Here is a 20,929-nt window from a genome sequence, read left to right on the forward strand (position 1 = left end):
GTCTTCAAGACATAACTGGCAGCCGGGTGGTGGTGGAACATGTCTTTAATGCCAGTGCTCAGTAGGCAAAGACCAGAATGGTCTACAGAGCAAGTTCCAGGGCTACACAGAGAAACCCTGTCTCAGAGAGACACAGAGAAAGAGACAGAGGCACATACAGAGAGAAACAGGCAGAGAGAAACAGACAGAGGGAGGGGAGAGGGAGGGAGGGAGGGGGAGAGAGGAGGGGAGAGAGAGAGAGGGAGGGAGGGAGGGAGGGAGGGGGAGAGAGAGAGGGAGGGAAGGAGGGAGGGAGGGAGAGAGGGAGAGAGAGAGAGAGAGGGAGGGAGGGAGGGGGAGAGAGAGAGAGAGGGAGGGAGGGAGGGAGGGAGGGAGGGAGAGAGAGAGAGAGGGAGACAGGGAGAGAGAGAGGGAGGGGAGAGGGAGGGAGGGAGGGAGGGGGAGAGAGGAGGGGAGAGAGAGAGAGAGGGAGGGAGGGAGGGAGGGGGAGAGAGAGAGGGAGGGAAGGAGGGAGGGAGGGAGGGAGGGAGGGGGAGAGAGAGAGAGAGAATAACTGGGATTCCTTGTAGTCTGTCTACTCAGTAAACTATAAAAAGAAAAAGAGAAAAGAGAAGAAAAAAGAAAGACCTGTGCTTCACTCTGCCAGTTGACTCATTGTGTGACCCTGGCATGCTCTCTTTCTCAAGTCTAGGGTCTCATCCCATCTGTATGTAAGGAAAGCAAGCAGCTGAACCCAGAGAATCACAGGGGAATAACACCACTTTCAAGTGTCCATGACAGAAAAGGGGACTGTCCTCCAGATCAGCAGAGACCTGAAAAGTGAGTGTGCCCTGTGAGAATGTTCTGGGTTGCAGGAGATGGGAGGGGTCTGGAGAGCATCTCCCTTGTCGACCTGGCTCTCTGATGCCTGCTCTCTACCACCCTCCTCGCAGATGCTGTCTCTGCCATCCTCCAGGGATATGGGGATGGGCAGGGGCCAGTGACAGACACCAGCGCTGAGTTACACAGACTCTGTGGCTGCCTGGAGCTGCTACTGCAGGTGCGACCCTCCACCTTCCCTCTCCGCCCCTGCCAGATTCCTTAGCTTTCCCAGATGTATACAGGCCATTGGGTTTGTTTGTTTTCCCTTTATCAGTCTGCTTTCTCAGTGAACAAGTCTTTCGTGACATAAACTTTCTCCCAGAAGCTAGGACTGGTCTTCATTCTTTTCTCATTTTTATCTCCTAAAGGACTTGATATATGAACACGAATATACCTCCCTTTCCTCCTCTGACTTCGTGACAGTGAGCTGCACTTCTTACCGCACTATCTGCACCTCCCATAGCACACCAGGATCACACCCATCTTGGGCCTTTATCTTTACATTACTGCTAGTTACTAGATATTTGCATGACATCAGTGTGAATGGCCCTCAAGTCTGGAGACTTCTTCTGGCTAAAATTTCAGACATATATCCTCTGTCTCTCCCTCTGTCTTTCTCTGTGTCTGTCTCTCTCTCTCCTCTTTTTTCCCCCCTCCACAGCCACCATCTCTATCTGTCTTAGGGTTTTGCTGCTGTGAACAGACACCATGACCAAGGCAACTCTTATACAGACAACATTTAATTGCGGCTAGCTTACAGGTCCAGTCCATTATCAAGGCAGGAACATGGCAGTGTCCAGGCTGGCTTGGTGCAGGAGAAGCTGGGAGTTCTACATCTTCACCTGAAGGCTAGCCTAAGACTACTGGCTTCCAGGCAGCTAGGATGAGCCCACATCCAAAGTGTCATGTCTACCCCCACAGGGCCACACCTTCTAATGCCGCCACTCCCTGGGCCAAGCATATGCAGGCCATCACACTATGTAACACTCCGTATGCTCTGAGAGTTTAACGTCTTCGTCCTCTGACTTCCCCTACAAAGATGCAAGCTGTCTGAGCTTGGTTTGTTCAGGCCTTGTTCATTGTTCACAGGCATTAGATCAGGGCCTGCACATTCTAAAGTGCTCAGTGTTTGTGAGTGAATGAGTGTGAATTCAGAGAGATCAAGTATCTTGTCCCTATCACACAGCCAGGAAAGGCAGAGGAAGATTTCCCCAACAAAAGGCCTGTCTACAAGAGCCCTTTCTTTTCCCATGTGTCTTCCCACATGCCAGGGTGCTGGGTAGGTTCCAAAAGAAGCCACTGACGGATCTGCCTTTCTCTCATCTTGGTCTTAGTTTGACCAGAAAGAGCAGAGAAGCTTCCTGGGGGCTCGGAAGGATTACTGGGACTTCCTGTTCACTGCCCTTCGACGGCAACGGGGATACACAGAGCAAATGAACTTCATATGCTCACAGGACAAGGTAATGGAAACAGGGGACAGGAAAGCAGGTAGACTTTGTCCAGGCCTTCCCTAGGTCCCTTGAACTACGACCTGCTCCACTAACAGGAAGACACCCCCCCCCAGAGGTGGGGACCTCTCATTAGCCCTGGCCACACCTCTAGCCACACATTTCTCCTCCAACCTTGGCCTACTCTTTCTCCCTTACTCTTGTTCCCTCTGTACTTTCTCTCATTTGGCCCAGCTCCCCACCCTGATTTCACCCTCTCTTTGGCCCTCTTCACATCCTGCAGCTGAAGACCTCACTAGGAAAAGGCCGTGCCTTTATCCGACTCTGCCTTGCCCATGGACAGCTGGCTGAGTCGATGCAGCTGTGCCTCCTGAACCCACAACTCACCAGGTGGGTTTGTCAGGCCATCATCCCTACATGGTACTTGAACCCACTACCCTCCTTTACTTCTAAATGGATGTCTGGCCGTTAGGGATAAGGAAATAAGTGTGTCAGCAAGAAGAAAGGGCCTAGGAGGCCTGCATGTGGTTTGGTGTACTTGGGCCTCTGCCCTTTGAGGCTGAGTTCAGCTACAACCTGCCTAGGAAGGTCCCCTGTGGTACACTGATTCTCAGAGGTCAAGGGTGGCAATGGTCTGATGTGTTGGTTCCTCTTCACACAGGGAATGGTATGGCCCTCGGAGCCCTCTGTTGTGCCCTGAGCTCCAGGGAGACATCTTGGACTCTCTCTATGCCCTCAACGGAATTGCTTTCAACCTGGACCTGCAGAGGCCAGACCTGGATGAAGCCTGGCCCATGTTCTCAGAGTGAGCAGGCTCTTAGCCTCCAACCCAAGCCACTCCTCCCTGCCCTTTTAAAGTTACCTTTTTAGGGTAACATTGTTTCCCCCTTCCCTTTTCTACCTCCAAACACTCCCTTACTCTCTTCCTTGTTCTCTTTCAAATTCATGAGTTCTTTTTCCATTAATTATTGTGAGATACACACACACAAAGTACAACCCACTCAGTCTGTATAATGTTACTTGTATGCATGTTTTCATGGTTAACCATTTGGCATTAGTGCATTCTTCTCTGGGGAAGACTGTCCTGCTCTCAGCATTCCTTAGTTTCCTGTAGTTCTTTTTGTAGAGTTGGGACCTCATGAGCTTCTGCCCATGCGTGTTAGCATGTGTTTCATTGCTGTCCTTAATGGGCTCATGTTTAGGCAGCTATGTCGGTGAGACTTTATGGGTGTCAGTTCTGATATTTCTTGAAGATGCAATCTCACAACCAACTCCCTGATCTTCTGGGTCACTTTTCAACCCCCTCTTCTGCAATGATCCCTGAGACTCACATGTAGTCATGTTGTATATGTATCAGTTGGGACTGGACTCCACGATGCTGCATTTTGATTGGTTGTGGTTTTCTATAATGGTCTTCATTTGTAGCAAAGAGAACTTTCCTTAGTGAGGGCTGAAGAATAAACTGATCTGTGGCTATACAGACAAATATTTAGGATGTAGTTAGGGATTGTGCTGGTTTAGTAAAGTAGTGGTTGTAGGTTCCTCTCCAAAATCTATGACATCACCTACCACTGGGTAGTGGCCTAGAATTCCAGGCCTGAGTTCCCTCTAGTTGATCATGTCTTAATTCCAACTAGAGAGCTGTTGGTTACCCCAAAGTACATGTAGCACTACTACACTGGTAGGGTTTCCATGACAACCCACTCAGTCTGTATAATGTTACATGAGCTCTTGTGGTTCACAGGTGTCATAGCTGGGTAGAAATGTTTGGTTGCTTCCCCCCACCTTAGAAGCCTGCCTCCCCACCCCCTTCTTAATTCCCACTCTCCAACCTTCTCTTTCCTCAGTATCATCTCAAGCTAGGCTACACTGCTAAAGATTAATTGGTCAGAGTAGAAAGTGAGAAGGATGGATAGATGATAGGGTGCTGGGATACAACAGATGTATAGATGAAGCATGGGGTGACTGGCTAGATGGTGAATGGGAGCCACTGGGGGTGGGGGAGGGAGGTGAAAAACAGGAAGTATAGCAGGCTGAATGGGTGGTTTGGAAGCCGGGACAGCCTCCACTAGAAGATCAAGCCAACTAAAGCCCCAAATGTCCTGCCTCTTGGTTTCAGGTCCCGCCGTTCCAGTCCCAGCCGGACCCGGGAAAGAAGACCCAGAGAACCCAAAGGTTTTCCAGACGAGGTACCTCTGTCCTCCTTAACCTGACTTGCTTCTTAACTAACTACTGGGACTCCCAAGTTGAGCAGGGACTCCTGTGGGTGTGCAAAGAGCTAAACGGGGCAGAGGTGTGTCAAGCAGCTGATGGGAGGGAGGGAGCAGTCTTGTTCCCGGGGGAAGTAAGGAGAACAGGAGAGCACTGGTGCCATTGGGGCTCTCTGGAGGAGAGGGCAATAGAGATGGTTGGAGACTTGCAGGAAACACACCAGGGAGCATGTATCTGCTGAAACCCTAAACTAGGTATTCAAAGTGGCCTAAGTCAGTTAAAGGAGTGAACTCACATGCTTGATTTCCAGTTAATGTAGCTCTGACCCTTTCTAAACACAGCTGAAGGTCCTTGGGCAAGTTCCTGCCCTGCCTCCTAGGGAAGTTGTGTAGATGGCTTAAGGCAACCTGTAGGCTGCTAGGCACGGGGCTCCTAGCCCCTGCTCCATTCTGATGTGGCAGTTTTAGGTTGTCATCATTCCACAAGCTTCCAGACACCAGATATGGCACCCTTAAGGATTCACTCTTAGACCTTGAAAGAGTTCAAGGCCCATCCATGGAGGCAGATCAGGAGAGCACTGCAATCTATGCTAAGTATGCTAAGTGTGCAGTTAGCCGCCCATATCTGTGGGTTCTGTATCTGTAGACTCAACCAACCGCACATACAGAATCTTTAGAAAAAAGAATTACTGCACTGGCTCTGAACATTGTGTGTTCTTTTACCCTCAGTGTTCCCCAAATAAGGCAGTATACTAGCTACCTACAAAGCATTGACATTGTGTGTAATATTAAAGCCATCTTAAGCATATGAGAGAATGTGCGTTGGTTTTTTTGTTTTGTTTTGTTTTGAGCACCCTCTTGACAACAACTCCCCTGGTATCATAGGCATGACCAAGTGAACATAAAAGCACAGAGAAGACTTCCCTGTCCCTGCTGTGTTGAAGATCAAATTCAGGGCCACACATTATTAGACAAGTGCTGTATCACTGAACATTAGTCTAAGATTTCATCACCATTTTACAAACCAAGAATTCTTGGTCCCTTCTCATTGATGAGAATGCAGAAAGGCAAAATCGAGTCCAGGAGAAAGGTTGAAAGGTGAAGGTGGAGGAATTCAGGGGGGAACAAGATCAACCCAGGTGAAAGACGGAGCCACCACTGGCTGGAGGCATGCATAGGAGCTGAGATATTTGTTGATTTGTGGGTCCTATGGAGTGCTGGCTGAGATTATCTCTACTCTGACAACTTTCCCAGTAGTAGGCGTTCGAGTCTAATAAGAAGCAAACATGCTGTACCAGGGCTTTATCCTCTCCTATGTCCCAGATCAATTACCAGATGCTGAAATGGGACTTCTCTACAGGTGGGATGCTCCAAGGGAGAGCAGCTGCAGAGACCAGACACTGGAGGAACCAGCTGTCTGCAAAATGCAACCAGAGAAGACCACACACCTGACCTCCCTACCCCCTTGCAGCATAGCCATATTCCCACCTTTCTGGAAAAGAAGAGGGGGGATTCCAGAAGCCCCAGTTGTCCGCAGAGCATTTGGGAAACAGAAAGGGAAGGATTTCAGCTAGACCAGGAGGGAGACCCAAAGACCAGGAAATTCCTGGAAAACTCAACAGCCAGCATCCAGCAACAGAGGGGCAGTGCTAAGGATGTTCAAATGCAGCTGACAGGAAGGAAAGGTGAAGGAAGAGGAAGTCTTCCAGGGGCAGAAGATCGGAGAACAACAGAGGGGATCCAGAAAAGGGCAGTAAATTGGAACCATGACCAGGGGCTGCTGGCCTCCAGCCTTCAGGGAAGGAAAGAAGATGCAGGGTTAGGGACTAGGCATGGGTGGGATCAGCCTGGTGTTCTCGGACAATCCTGGGTCCTGGGACCAAAGAAGGGATCCACCACAGAGAAGCCACAAGAGTGGGCAGAAGTGACCAGTATGACCATGCAGGAGGCTGAAACAGAAGTGCTCTTGCAGCAGGAGGTGATCAAGGTACCTGTCTATTGTCTCCTCTCTAGCCTGGTCTGCAGCTAGAGATCTACAGAGGTGGCCTGTGGTCATTCCAGCCCACAGACCAGTGTAAGGGGTGGTATGCTGTGAGAAGACCTTTTGTAATTCAGGCTGACCTCAGATTTACTATGTAGTCAGACGGTCTTTGAATTCCTAGTCCTCCTGCCTCTGACCCCCCAAATCCTGAGATGGTTGGTATATGGCATCACATAGAGCACTGCAAACCAATTTTGGCTTGACTTCTCAGAGCTACTATTTGGGGGTGTTCTTTGAAATTCGTATAGTCTTCAGCTCACAGAGTGCCCCTTTCTGTGATGGCTTCCTAGGAGGTTTACTTCATTCACCAGTACCTCCTATCAGCCATGCCAACATTTGAGTTAGGGACCACATCCCAGCAAGTTTTTGGAAGTTCAGGTTCCCTTACCACGCAGAGGTCTTCCAGTGTTCAAGCTCTGTTGCTATACCCTAGACTGGTTTTGACATGCTTCCCAGAAGTTCCCCAAAGATGGCTCCCAAGATGTCCCCCAGCCTCCTTCCTAGCCAGAATCTTCCAGGTCCATGAGCGTGGCAGGTTTTGGAAGAGAATAAATGGTAACCCCAGGGCTCACTCAGCTCCCAGAAGCATGGCTATAACCTTATAGGAAAGCTCATCTGGTGAGCCCAGGGCTGGGGTTTCTGTCTTCCTCTTTCAACCCTTCCTTCCCCATTTTCTCCTCCAAACCCTGGGTATGGGCTCCAGCTGGCAGAGGAACAGAAGTGGTGCCAGGAGCATCTGCGGGAACAGGAAGGAGAACTACGGGCACTCCAAGAGCAGCTCAGCAGGTAACCTTGGCAACACCAGCAAGGGCCTAGGCTCCAGGACTCCTGAGTTCTCTGTAACTGGTTTATGCTGGGCACAACTCCAGGATACTGAGACCAGTGCCATCCTAGGCATCTTTCCTGATTCCATGAAGCTCACAGTTCCTCTCTTCCCAAGTCCCCACCCCAGGACCCCAGAAGTTTCCCCTGCTCCTTGTCCCTGCTTGGCCTTGACCCCTGCTGCCCTTTCTGGGTACACTGCTGCCCTTTTAATCTACTCTGACTCCAGCATAGTTCCAAATCGATCTTCCTCATGCAGGGTTTAAAGATAGGATTCCACTCTGTAGCCCATGTTGTCCTGGAATTTATGGTAATTCTCCTGCCTCAGCCTCCAGGGTGCTGGGTCTTAAACCACTATGTTCCTCATTTTTTTTTTTTTTTTTATTCCTTGCTATGCAACCTTCTATGGTCCTCCTGATAACAATAACAGTGACTGCAATTCACCCAAAACTTACTTTGTCCTGAGCACTACACAGTTCACCCAATGTCAGCCTGTTAGCTGAGAGGACCTGAGAGCCAAGCCCTGCAAGCAGACTCTGCAACCGTGGGCTCTCTTGTTTTTTTTTTTTTTTTTTTTTTTGGGGGGGGGGTCATTTATTATTTAGTCTTTATTATTATTATTATTATTATTATTGTTATTATTATTATTATTTAGTTTTCTTATGGAGCTCAAACCGATCTGCAATCTGCATTCCTTTGTCTCAGTCTCTCCACGCAGAGACTGCAGGTCTGTCCCACCAAACCTGGCTCTCTGGGCCAACTTTGTTTTGGTATGTAGCTCAGGCTATCCCCAAACTTTCCAGGTAATGGAGGACAGCCTTGAGTGTCTGATGCTCCTGGCACATACCTCCGTGCCCAGTTCATATGGTACCAGGGATCAAATCAAGGTGTTGTGCCTGCTAGGCAAGCACTCTGCCTCCAAAGTTACATCTCCAGTCCAAGTTTTTGTTTTTGTCTTTAACACAATCTTCTCTATCAGCAGGAAGTTAGTTCCAGGAGCCCAAGTGAAACCAAAACCCCTTGCTACTCAAGTGTATTGCATAGAGATTGGGCAGGGTCTTCACAGAACCACAGGACATCCTCCCCTGTCCTACATGAACCTCCCTAACTTGATCTAAACGCTGTGAAAACAGTTGTACAACTACATAGTATAAGGAACCATGAGAAGGAAAAAAACATCTGGGCGTGTTCAAGAGTGCAATGTAGGTTGTTTGTTTGTTTTTCTTTCCTAAATACTTTGGGTTCATGGTTGGTTAAAATAGAGAAAGCTGATCATATTCCATTCTACCAAATAGCTTCTTTGTTTTCCTTGACCACAAGGCCCCAAAGGCATTATCTGTCACAACCCTTCCTGTTTAAATAGTCTACTCCATGCAAAGATCTCCCTGAGTCTGCCTTTGATCTTCACAGACCCAGGGTCTGCATGCTGCCTCTGTTTCTAGAGGACACCATGATACCTTCTCCAAGCCAGGTCAGGGAACAGTCTCAGACTGAGTGTCTGTGATTCATACTGAATCACTGAGAAGTTCTGTCTTTTTGAACAGCTGGGCCAGATCCTGGAGCCCAGACTCCAACCCAAGGACCTTGGACTCCACCCAGTGCTCACCACCCAAACTACTGCTGTGACCAGAAAATACTCCCATGACTCAGACCCTCACTAAAATGGGGATTCTGGCCATGCAAAAACCTCTGTGGCTTCAAGAAAGCTGGTGGCTAAGAAACACCGGAGAGATGTCCTAGTGTCTAAGACACTGCCTCACAGACCCCTGTCACCCTGCTACCTGTCATTCCTTAGGGCACCCTCTTCTAAACCCAAAAGGCTCTTGTAGAGAGACACAAAATTCCTGTCTTTGTGTTGCTCTCAGCATGGGGCAGGCAGTAAGCAGGATCTAAAGTGTACTACAGAGCAGAGGGGTGGGCTTACTATTATCACTACTTCTATCTATCTGTCTGTCTGTCTGTCTATCTATTTATCAATCAATCAACCATCTATCTATCATCTATCACCTATCTATCCTTTCTATCATCTGTCTATCTGACTGTCTGTCTGTCTGTCTGTCTGTCTACCTACCTATCTATCCATCTGTCTATCTATCTATCTATCTATGTGTGGAAGATGAGTTCACAGGAGCCTGAGTGTGGGTGTGCATGTACCAAGGCATACACATGGAGTCAGACAACAATCAGTAAGGCTCATAAGTTCTTTCCTTCATGTGGGTTCCAGCACCTGAACTCAGGTATCAGTCTTAGCAGCAAGTGCCTTTACCTGCAAAGCCATCTTTCCAGCCCCTGGATACAGTTCTAAGGAGAAAAGGCAGGGAAGGAGAGTGCGAATCGACCGCTGGGATGTTTTAAAGAGAGTAGCATGGTCACTGTAGGCCTCTCAGAAGCTATGGCATTTACATGAGGACCTGAAGGAAGTAAGGGGCCAGGTTTTTTAACACCGGCTAGAAAGATGCTCCAGGCAGAAGGGCAGAACTGGAACAAATGTCCAGAAGTGGGAAATTCCACAGCAGGTTCAAGGAGAATCATGGAAGCCATTCTGGGCCCAGTCAGGTGAGGGAGAGGCGGTCTCATGGACAATGGGGGCAGCTTAGAGGGAGCTTGGGAAGTCATCAAAATAACCTTGGCTTTGAATCAAAGTAAGAAGGGAGTCATTATAGAGTCCAAGCAAAGGAAGGGCATGATCTAGAAGTGCATGTGTGTGGGGAGGGGTGGGGGGTGCATGCATGTATGTGTTCGTTCGTGCGTGTGTGTGCGTGTGTGTAGTGACAGTGCTGTGCAACCACCCACCAGCACAGTCAGTGTTCGAGCACTGCTGTCAACCCCTCAAGAACTTCTGTGCCTGTTAGCAGTCATTTCCCAATTTACTTTCAGTTCTTAAACTTGACTAGTCCAGGCTGACCCTATTTTAAAGGGCTCATGGGACAAGACTCAAAGGTTCTTTCTTCACCCACTTGGGCCAAAATGACCTCTATCATGTTCCTGGAACCTGCTATGCCCTGCCCCACCTCAGGGCCTTTTGTCCAGCTCTTCCCTATGTGTGTTCCTCCTTCCCCTAGGGTCTAACATCAGCAGCTCCCTTTTTAGACTGTGTCTTGGTAGATGTCTTAATGAGGGTTTCCATTGTTGTGATAAAACAACATGACCCAAAGAAACTTGAGGAGGAAAGGGATTATTTTAGCTTACAGTCCACAGAGCAGGGCATTACTAAGGGAAGGTAGAGCAGGGACTGGAGGCAGGAACTGATGCCAAGGCCTTGGAGGGATGCTGCTTACCAGCTTGCTCACTCATGTTTGTTTGGCTGCTTGCTTCCTTTTTTTCTCCTTCTTTCTTTCTTCCTTCCTTTCTTTCTTCCTTCTTTTTCTTCTCTCTCTCTCTTGAGACAGGGTTTCTCTGAGTAGCACTGGCTGTCCTAGAACTTGCTCTATAGACCAGGCTGGCCTCAAACTAAGAGGTATGCCTGCCTCTGCTGGTATTAAATGTGTGTGCCACCACCACTGATCCCAGCCTGCTTTCTATACCATCCAGGAGCACCTGCCCAGAGATGACACCACCCAGAGATATGGGCCCTGACATATCTATTAGCAATTAAGATTTCTTATGTGAAAAGTACAGGAGCAGAGCTTCAAACCTGTAAAGTCTGGGGCACCTGACAGAGTTCTAAGTCAGGCCTTTGGGCAAGAAGTCAGGTGTGATGTGCTGGAGAGAAAGTGGCATCGGAGTTAATGGAGATTCATGTCAGACTACAGATAGGGGGAGTGACTTCCCAGTGTAGAAACAACCACTACCCAGACCCAGGAGCCAAGCATTGAGCCGACTACTTGGCAAAGGGGCCATGGGCATCCAGCCGGTGGCAGGGGTTCACTACCAGTCAGTTCAAATTCCACAGGCACATTCTTTTTGCCAACCATGTTTGCCTATGAGACCTCCAGTGGGTAGGGGACCAATGCACAGGAAACAAAACATAGCCAGTCTATCTTAAAGACAGGAGAGACTCTACAGGAAGACACTTGCTCTCACCTGCTGCCCATTCAGCATGATGACCAGTGGCTGAAAGGATAGAGAAGACGACAGAATTTAGACCCATGTCCAGACTTCAGCTTCTCTCACATACCATGTGACCCTAGGCAAGAATTCATATTCTCTTGGAGACTCTACTTTTCTGTCTTGTAAAACAAGGCTTATACTGCCCATCTGATGACCCTGTGAAGTTGAGATGAAGCAAGACCATGGAGCCTAAGCTCAATGCCGGGTATTCACTAGGAGGTCAAGACACCATTGCTCCTTCCACATCCACTCTCAGCGTTGCTGTTTGAAATACTTCAGTGGCTTCTTCTGCCCCCACCCCTGATCTCAGTGCACCTTGCCTTTTTTGCCCTCATCCTAGGATCCCAGCCTCAGTGGCCTCCTTTCAGTCACTCAGGCAGGCTGACCATTCCAGCTCGCAGACTTGCATGTCTGACTTCAAAGCCATGTTGTCTCAGATGACCCCCCAGCACCTTCTCTACTCTTTGTCTCCGGCTCTGGTGGGCTCTGTCACAAAATGTGGCTTAATTACCTTAGGTCCCACAGGAGTCTTGGGTGCAGCCACCAGCACACAGTAGGGGCCTGACAGGTTTTCCTCTCACCCAAGCGATGCACACACCCCATGGTGGTCCCATAAGTACCGAGAATCACCAAGCAAGAGATCTAAATGGTGACTAACGTCCTCTACAGGAAATCTGAAGGTCAGCAACATAGAAAAGTCAGAGAAGGCCTGGAAAGAGCTTCTCATGGCTCTTTTGGAAGTTCCATTCTTGGTGAGATTTGAAGGTGCACCCAGCTTCGGGTCTTCTCACTGGGTAGACTTTAAAATCAATAGTTCAATAGCTGGTGTATACCTTAATTGATCAAGTACCTTCCTGGCATGCACAAGGCCCTGATTCCCACACTTGCCAGCATCAGCCCCCCCCCCGCGCCCCCTGCTGGAATGTATACATTCCAAACCAAACCATGGAATGAGAAGCTTGGACCATTTTATTTTCAATTTAGCAAACTTCTTGGAACCTTCTAGAAAATCACTAACAACAACAACAAGAAAAGGCCAAAATAGAACTGAGGCAGTTCCAAACCCAAAACAGAGATAGAAACTTGGGAAAGCCATAGTTTTCCTATCGCTTCTCAAATTGAAAAGACAATGAATATAATATACTTTCTAAAAATACTCTGAGGCATAACCACCTCAAGGCCTCCACTGCTCCCTCCACATCCCGTTGTTCCCAGCCCAGATTCCCAGGCATTCACACTCCTTCCAAGATAGGACTCCAATAAAGGAACCTTCCCAGAAAGTTATGTTTTAAAGTGGAAATGTTAAAAGGAAGGGAGGAAAAGAAGAGAGAGGGGAGGAAGAGAAAGGGGCGGGCAAGAAAGAGGACAAAAAATGTTTGGTACTGCCCGGTACAGGAATACTCAAGGTAGGTCCAATATTCTATGTCTCTATGATTGCTGAATCTATCTATAGATGCCCAGTTTGTATACATTTTGTGTGTGTGTGTGTGTGTGTGTGTGTGTGTGTGTGTGTGTGTGTGTGTTAGAGTAGTGGTAGGTATTTGTAGTGTGTACAATATGTGGTGTATATGGTGTGTTACATGCCTCTGTATGTGTGTGGTATGTAGAGACTGTGCCTATATGTTGACTCCGGTTTCTCCAGGGATTCACATCACAAGTTCCTCCTCAAAACTGAGTCTCCCCCTGTTTCCAGGTGTCAGGAAGAAAGAGCCCTGTTGCAAGCAATGCTGGATCGGAAGCAGCAGGAGGCTGAGAGGAGGGATGCCATGTATGAGAAGGAGCTCGAAGGGCAGAGGGACCTGGTCCAGGCCATGAAAAGAAGGGTGTTGGAGCTGATTCAGTAAGAATGGGGCTGGGAGCGGGGACTGGGGTGGAGAGGAAGGATTGGATGGTAAAGAGCGTGGAGACCAGACTTGAAAATGACTCCACTCTAGGGTTCTAGACCTTTCATATGTGAACTCGCTTACTTCTTTAGTGACCTTGTGCTGCCACTAATTACATGCCCCACATTACAGAGGAGTAAACTGAGGGCCAGTGGTACTGACTTGGCCACTAAAGACAGTGGGCCTAGAAACCAGAGTCCTCTGGCAATAACATCTGCTCTCACTTTAACAACTGCTCTCTCTGTCTCCCATTATGGTTAGAAGAGATTGCCCCATCTCTTCGAGCTCACCAGTTGAGAAGAGATTGAAAGGAGGAAGGGAAAACGTAGACTACCAAGAAGTGACCACATACCTACACCCCCCTCAGTGCTGGATTTCCTTAGACCTCTAGGCTTCTGGGTCCAGCCAGGGGCAGCTATTCTAGGTACCAGAGGCTGAGTTCACCAGGGTTGACTCCAAACCTCTAAGCTCACAGAGACAGGAGACATGGAAAGCACAGTAGGTCTTTAGTCATCTAGAGAGGTAACACGTGTGTACCTTCACAGACATGGGCATGCACATGCATGTACATTCCTTTCCTGCAACTCTGGAGTCCTCCACACCACTGCTCTCAGGTTCCATGAAAATCATCAGGTTGCTGGAGTTGTAAATTCCCACATTAAAAGTGAAAAGAGAACAAGCTTGAAGAAAATAAACAAATAATTGAAGGAGGGGGGACAAAGACACTTGCAACACAAGCCTGATAACCTGAGAGGAAGCCCCCAGAGCCCATGGTGGAAGGAGAGAACCAGCTCCTGACAGTTGTCCTCCGACCACACGTGTGCACACAGCACATTTGAGCCTGTCACCCTAGCACTGAGGAGGTACAAGCAGAAGGACTGTGTGTTCTAGAGCAGCCTGGACAATGTTGTAAGACCCTGTCTCAGAAAAAAATATAAACCGATACATTTGTTAATTTGTTTAATTCACCAAAAGGATTAGAAGAGAAAGATAAGGCAGAGTCTGAGAAAACAGAATAAAAGCAGGTGTGGGGCTGGAGAGATGGCTCAGTGGTTAAGAGCACTGACTGCTCTTCCAGAGGTCCTGAGTTCAATTCCCAGCAACCACATGGTGGCTCACAACCATCTTTAATGAGATCTGATGCCCTCTTCTGGTGTGTCTGAAGACAGCTACAGTGTACTCATATACATTAAATATATATATGTATACATATATATATTAAAGCAGGTGTAAATAAAAAGAGAAATGGAGACAAGAAATCAGTGCAGGGGACCTGGGAAGGTGGCTCAGTGGGTAAAGTGCTTGCCATGTGGTCATGGGGATCAGAGTTAAGATCCCCAACAGCTACGTTAAAACCCAGGGACAGCTGAGCAGTGGTGGCACACATCTTTAATTCCAGCACGTGGGAGGCAGAGGTAGGAGGATACCCATGAGTTCAGGCCAGCCTGGTTTATAAAGCAAGTTCTAGGACAGCCAAGGGTACACAGACCCCATCTTGAAAAGCAAAACAAGCAAGGGAGGTAGACAGGATAAGATCCCTGGAGCTTGCTGGCCAGGTACTCTAGCCAAATGGGTGAGCTTTACATTCAGTGAAAGATGCTGTCTCAAAAAAACAGTGTGGAAAGTAATTGAGGTAGATACCCAATATCAGCCTCTGGCCTCCATGTGCATGCACATGAACACACACACACACACACACACACACACACACCAGTCTAAGAATCCTAATATCCTCTCCAACTGGCAGAGGTTTCGAAATGAAGAGACTAAGGCCAAGAAGGCTATCAAATAAAGTATGGCAAAGATTAAAAATATGCATTTCAGGCTCTGATAGACAGCAGTCTTTAGAGTTCATTGAATGCTCAGCACACTAAACAAAAGAGGGAACTTGCAATTCATACCTAGATATGGCATTGTGACATTTCAGAAAAGCAAAGAGAACAAGCGTATTTTCAGATTACCTAGAGGAAAACACAGAACACATATGGGAAAGATGAGAGAATTCAACAAGTGTCAGTATCTGCAATGAGGTAAGTCTCAAGTTCTCAGAAAAGCCAACTTTTGAACTAGAATCCCATGTCCAGATAAACTGTAAATTAAATGGTGAAGGTGAGGGTGAAAGGCATTAATCAGACAGGCCTCAGAAAATCCCACTCCCACAGGGCCGTTCTTAAGAAGCTAGTTGAGGATGTGCTCCACAGCAAGAAGGAAGTGAGGCAAGAAAAGAGAAGATGTCACTCAGGGAGCAGAACTTCCACCTAGGAGAAAGAGAAGGGGATCCCTCAGAGAGCACATGGGTGGAAGAGTCAGGAGGAAGCGTACTGTGATGAAGGTCATGGCAGAAGTCAGGCACAGTGGTGCATGCCTGTGATCCCAGTACAAGGAAGGCTGGGGCAGGAAATCACATGTTCAAGACCAGCTTGGGCTACTAGAAAGAACCAGTCAACAGCAATGGCGGTCAGTGGTAGTGATAATGAGAGGAAAATAGTGTGTTAAAGGCAGACAATACAATGAGAAGGCTGGAGAGATGGCTCAGCAGTTAAGAGCACTGGCTGTTCTTCGAGAGGACCCAGGTTCAATTACCAGCACCCAGATGGCAGCTCACAGCCATCAGTAACTCCCAGTCCAGAAGATTAGCCACCTTCTTCTGGCTTCCTTGGTCCCTGCATGCATGTGTGCATAGGCATGTATGTAGGCAAAACACCCATAAGAGAAAGACCACTAGAAACTTTTCAGAAAGGCCAGGAGTGTGGCTCACACCCATAACTCTAGTACTCAGTAGACTGAAGCTGAAGGACAGCCACTGGTTGGAGAGTAGACTGAGCTACAGTCTGAGATCCTGACTCCATGCCTTTCAAGATAGGAACAATAGGGCTGGAAAGATGGCTCAGCAGAAAAAGGTATTTGCCACCATGACTGGCAAGTTCAGTTCCTGGGACCTACATGGTAGAAACAAAGAACCAAGTCCAGAGAGTCCTCTGATCTCCCTGTGTGTGTGGTAGTGTCTGTCCATACACATACATAACACAATAAATAAGTCAACATAAGCTTAAAAGCACAGCTTAGTTATTTGGGAAACATGTATTGTCTAATGACACAAATGCTATTCACTTGTCTTAATAATTTTGTCTGGTTTTAGTGATGCTGGGAACTGGATCCAGTGCTAGGCAAATCCTCTACTACTGAGCCACAGCCTCAGATACTTGCCTTCTTCAGTGCTAGAATATTGTCTAATAATAACTCACAAAAGACCATTGGAAGCCAAACAGTTGTGGGCACTAATTCTAGCCCTCAGAAGGCAGAGGCAGGAAGATCTCTGGTCTACAGAAAGAATTCTAGAACAGCTAAAAATACATAGAGAAACCCTGTCTCAAAAAAAAAAAAAAAAAAAAAAAAAAAACCTAAAACGAACAAAAGACAATTGGAATGATAAAACAGAATATGGAAGAGCCTGGGCAGATGAGCAGATGTTAAATGTACTTGCCACAAAAGCATGAGGACCTAAGTTCAATCCCTCCCTCTAAATGTTAAAGCCAGGCATAGCAGTGTGCACCTGTAACTCCAGGGAAGGAATACATGGGAATCCCAGAGATTATCATCAGCTAGGCATTCTATCCCGATCTGTGAGCTCCAGGTTCAGTGACAAACACTAGCTTGAAAAATAAAGTGGAGCTGGAAAGATATCTCAGCAGTGAAGAGCACTGACTGCTCTTCCAGAGGTCCTAAGTTCAATTCCCAGCAACCACACAATGGTTCACAACCATCTGTAATAAGATCCAATGCCCTCTTCTGGTGTGTCTGAAGACAGCTACAGTGTATACATATAAGTAAAATAAATAAATTTTTAAAAGGCCTTTTTAAAAAAAGAAAAATAAAGTGAAAGGCAACTTCTGACCTTCACATACACGCACACACAGAGACCTATGTACATATCCACCACACATGAAGACACATACACGCACACATAAAAACAGGATTTGCATGTAATGTTAAATATAGCAAATATTCAACTAGCATGTTCTGTGAAGCTGGGCCTGTGCTACGGTGGTTACTGATCATGTGAAGATTGAGACTTTGAGCTGGTGCAACTGAGGTTTTCTTTTTCTTTGATTTGTATGAGAGCAAACTCACGGCTATCGGCTCCCACACTGGTTGCTTTAGCAGAGGACGAGCTAAGGGAGGGAAGGCTGGCAGGATGGAGGTCACATGGTATTGCTCGCTAACAGGAAAGCTCTGTGATTATATTCTGCAAATAGACAGGACGGACTGGCAGAGGAACCCAGACTGGAGATCCGAGAGCACTGGGAAGGAGAAGTTGGTAGAGATGTAACCAGTAAGATGACCCCTCCACTAACGAGGGAAGGATCTCTGTGGAGAACGTTCTCTACCGAAGGAAGTATGTGAGCCTGTTACTTAATATGGAAGGAATACCAAGAGGAAATGGTTGTGGAGGAGTGTATACCTGGGTAAATACCAAGAAGAAATGGTTTACCACTAAAAAAGGAGGAAGTAGGGGGTGACTTTGCTTTTTTAGATAAACCCTTCTGTATGGTTTGATTTTTACTTAAACAAAGCCACTTGTGTCAGAGGTCAACTTTTCTCCTTCGCCTTTGTGAGAATTCCTTTAACCACTGAGCCTTCCCACAATGGACTATTTGGTTTTTTTTTTTTTTAAGGCTTATTTATGGATATGTGTTTTGTCCACATGTATGCACGCAAACAATACTGTACATGTCCATGCACACACACACACAGACATACAGACACACACACACACACACACACACACACACCACTGAAGAGAGCTAGGGCAATAGGTAGGTTAGTAGATGTTTGTCATACAAAAAATAAGAACTAGACAATCGCCAAAACCGATATAGTCAATCCCGGTGCTAAGGAACAAAGACAGACAAACCCATGGGCCTCACTGGTTAGCCAGCCCCACCTACTTGGCAAGCTTTGGGCCAATGTGAAGCCTGTCTCCTCCAGCACCACCTTCCTCTCTCTCTTCTCTATACCTAGCCAGACTTCTGGATACTGTGTGGGCTCTCTTTTCTTCCACCCTTTTCAACCCTCTAACACTAGGTAGAAGAGGAAATAAAGGATAGAGAGAAAAAGGGGTGTCATTGTCATTAGACTACTTCCTGCTGATTAGGGGCACTGAGTTCCTCGGGGGCAAGTTTGATCTTTGCTGCAGGATACCTACTTTCTTCTTCTTGTTTCCAAATCATGCCCCAGCTAGAGCACAAGGCAAATTCTAATCAGCTGCTGTGGATAATTTGAGGCAGGCCCTTATTGCACACCTGGGTTTAAAAACAAAAACCTATTCTTATATTTCTGTGTTTTTAATGAAACCAACATCCTCACTACATCTGTGTCTCCCCCTCCACCCGATTTATCAGTGAGAAGGACCACCAATGGCAGAGACTCCAGAAGCTGTCCACTGTGGCCCCTGGGCACTGCATGGGCTGCAATAAGGTCTTCAGGCGTCTGTCTCGACGGTATCCTTGCAGGTAATGGGAAGGCACAGAGAGTCTGGGACAACACACAGGCCTGTTTACACAAGAAAGGAAAGACCAAGGGAACTGCCTGGTTTTGTTTGATTTGTTTGGTTTTTAAGGACTTTCTCTTTGACATCTATTTCAGAGTATGTCACATGTATGTGTATGCACGTGGCATACTTGCATGCACATGCGTGCTTGGCACACATGTGAAAATCAGAAAAAAACTTATAGAAGCTGGTTCTCTCCTACCTTGTGGCCTTCAGAGATCAAACTCAGCTCACCTGATGTGGTAGCAAGTGCCTTCACCCCCTAAGCCATCTCACCAACTGTGGTTTAGTTAGTTATTTTGAGACCATGTGCCCCAGTCTGACATTAAACTCATTATACGAACCTGCCAGAACTCAAATGTATGATCCTCCAGTTTCAATCACTCCTGGTGGCTGACATTTTAAATGTTCACCACCATGCTAGGGTGTGGGAAATGTGTATTTGTAAAAAGCCACTTGAGCCTGGCCCTACATGTCACCCATCTGGCTACTGCTGCTAAGCAGAATACTGAAATAGAATAGTAGACAGGACCATGAAGGAAGGAAGGTCTTAGAAGATGAGACCAGTAACCTCCCAGAATGCATTGCTGGGCTCCTGTCTAGGGAGAGGGTCCCTGCACCTCTATAAAATAAGAACAATCCCTTCTCTTCCATTGACTTCCTGGGGAAGAGGAATAGGGAGGAGGAAACAAACCATCAAGAGAAGCTGCCACTTACATTAGAGGCTCTGGAGTGAGGTATCAAGACAGGCTGTAGGAAAAGGGAAGCATCCTGAGCTAGCCAAAGGCTGCCCTGCTGGACCATGAGGACAGGCAGATCCTCCCCTGGAAGCCAGCCCAGGCTTTCCTGTCTCTATTTCCAGGCTCTGTGGAGGCCTGGTTTGTCATGCCTGCTCTGTAGACTACAAGAAGAGAGAGCGTTGCTGCCCCACCTGTGCCCAGCAGGAAGAAGTCCAGGTCACCTGACCAAGATAGCACAAGAAACCTAAGACCAGCCACTCCACCTTTCCATTCCTCTTCCCAACCCTGATGTCTGACCACTCTTTTCTTCTGGGAGCTGGTGAGCTGGAACCAGAAGGAACAGCCAGCAGTCCACAGATAGGCCTGGCGCTGTCTTTCCTGTAGAAGGGGCTGAGAGGAACATGCCTGCAGCTCTAGAAGTGTTGTGTCTGATGAGGAAGACATGCTAAAACCTCTTTGTAAAGTCCCTTGAAGCACTGTGAGTCATGACCATGAATAAGAGCCGCCCAACGCCCAGCTGTTTCCTAGCCACACTCCCCCACCCTCATCACCCATAAGGAAGGAAAGCCCAGATTCACTGGGATCTTCAGGAGCTTCCCTTCCAATCTCCTTCCGGTATCATTGTCTTGTCTCATGTTTTGCAGATTTGCCGAGGTGTTGTTGACATATAATAAACATTGTGTAAATATGATGCATTTGTATTCTAATACACATCTATAAAACCAGCTCTAAACATGGGCATAGGATCCAAGGCTTCTGCCTCCATGCTGAGGCAACCGTTGGCCCTGCCTCATGTCACCTGGGAACACAGACACTCCCTTGAAATTTGTAGTAGAAATGAAATTGTACTGTTCGCTCTTTTATTGCTACCTCAACACTGCATAATTGGTTTGAGATTTGTCCAGGTATTGTGTATACCTCTGGTTCTTTCCTACAGTGTGTGTGTGTATGTGTGTGTGTGTGTGTGTGTGTGTGTGTGTGTGTGTGTGAGGGAGAGAGAGAGAGAGAGAGAGAGACAGAGACAGAGACAGAGAGACAGAGAGATGCATGCACACAGCATTCGTGATGGACCAGAGGACAACTCTTTGGAGCCAGATCTTTCCTTCCACCATGTCATTTGCAAGGAATTGGCTTTAAGAACCAATACAGGTATCAAAATCCCTGCAGGTACCAAACTCCCAGACACTCAAGTCTCTTATACATAGAACCAACACAGTTCCACACGTGCTTTAAACCAATTCCAGGTGACTGACAATGCCAAATACATAATGAATGCTATGGAAACAGTGTTCTTTCTACTGTGTTGTTTGGGGAACAATTACA

At 47.4% G+C, this 20,929-nt stretch overlaps 1 protein-coding gene across 1 annotated transcript; it reads left to right on the forward strand.

Annotated features, from left to right (window-relative positions):
- Nucleotides 1-741: 741 nt before the first annotated feature.
- RUFY4 (RUN and FYVE domain containing 4) lies at nt 742-19,831 on the forward strand (the record flags this gene model as incomplete). The annotated part of the gene is made up of 11 exons (XM_080933405.1): nt 742-819; nt 933-1,039; nt 2,196-2,321; nt 2,593-2,699; nt 2,971-3,114; nt 4,429-4,498; nt 5,880-6,506; nt 7,264-7,346; nt 13,126-13,272; nt 18,718-18,828; nt 19,729-19,831. The coding sequence occupies exons 1-11, from the start codon at nt 774-776 to the stop codon at nt 19,829-19,831; spliced, it is 1,671 nt and encodes a 556-aa protein (XP_080789531.1). The 5' UTR covers nt 742-773.
- Nucleotides 19,832-20,929: the final 1,098 nt, after the last annotated feature.

This window comes from Micromys minutus (genome assembly GCF_963924665.1).
Source record: "Micromys minutus genome assembly, chromosome: 19".
In the NCBI taxonomy this organism is placed as follows: domain Eukaryota; kingdom Metazoa; phylum Chordata; class Mammalia; order Rodentia; family Muridae; genus Micromys; species Micromys minutus.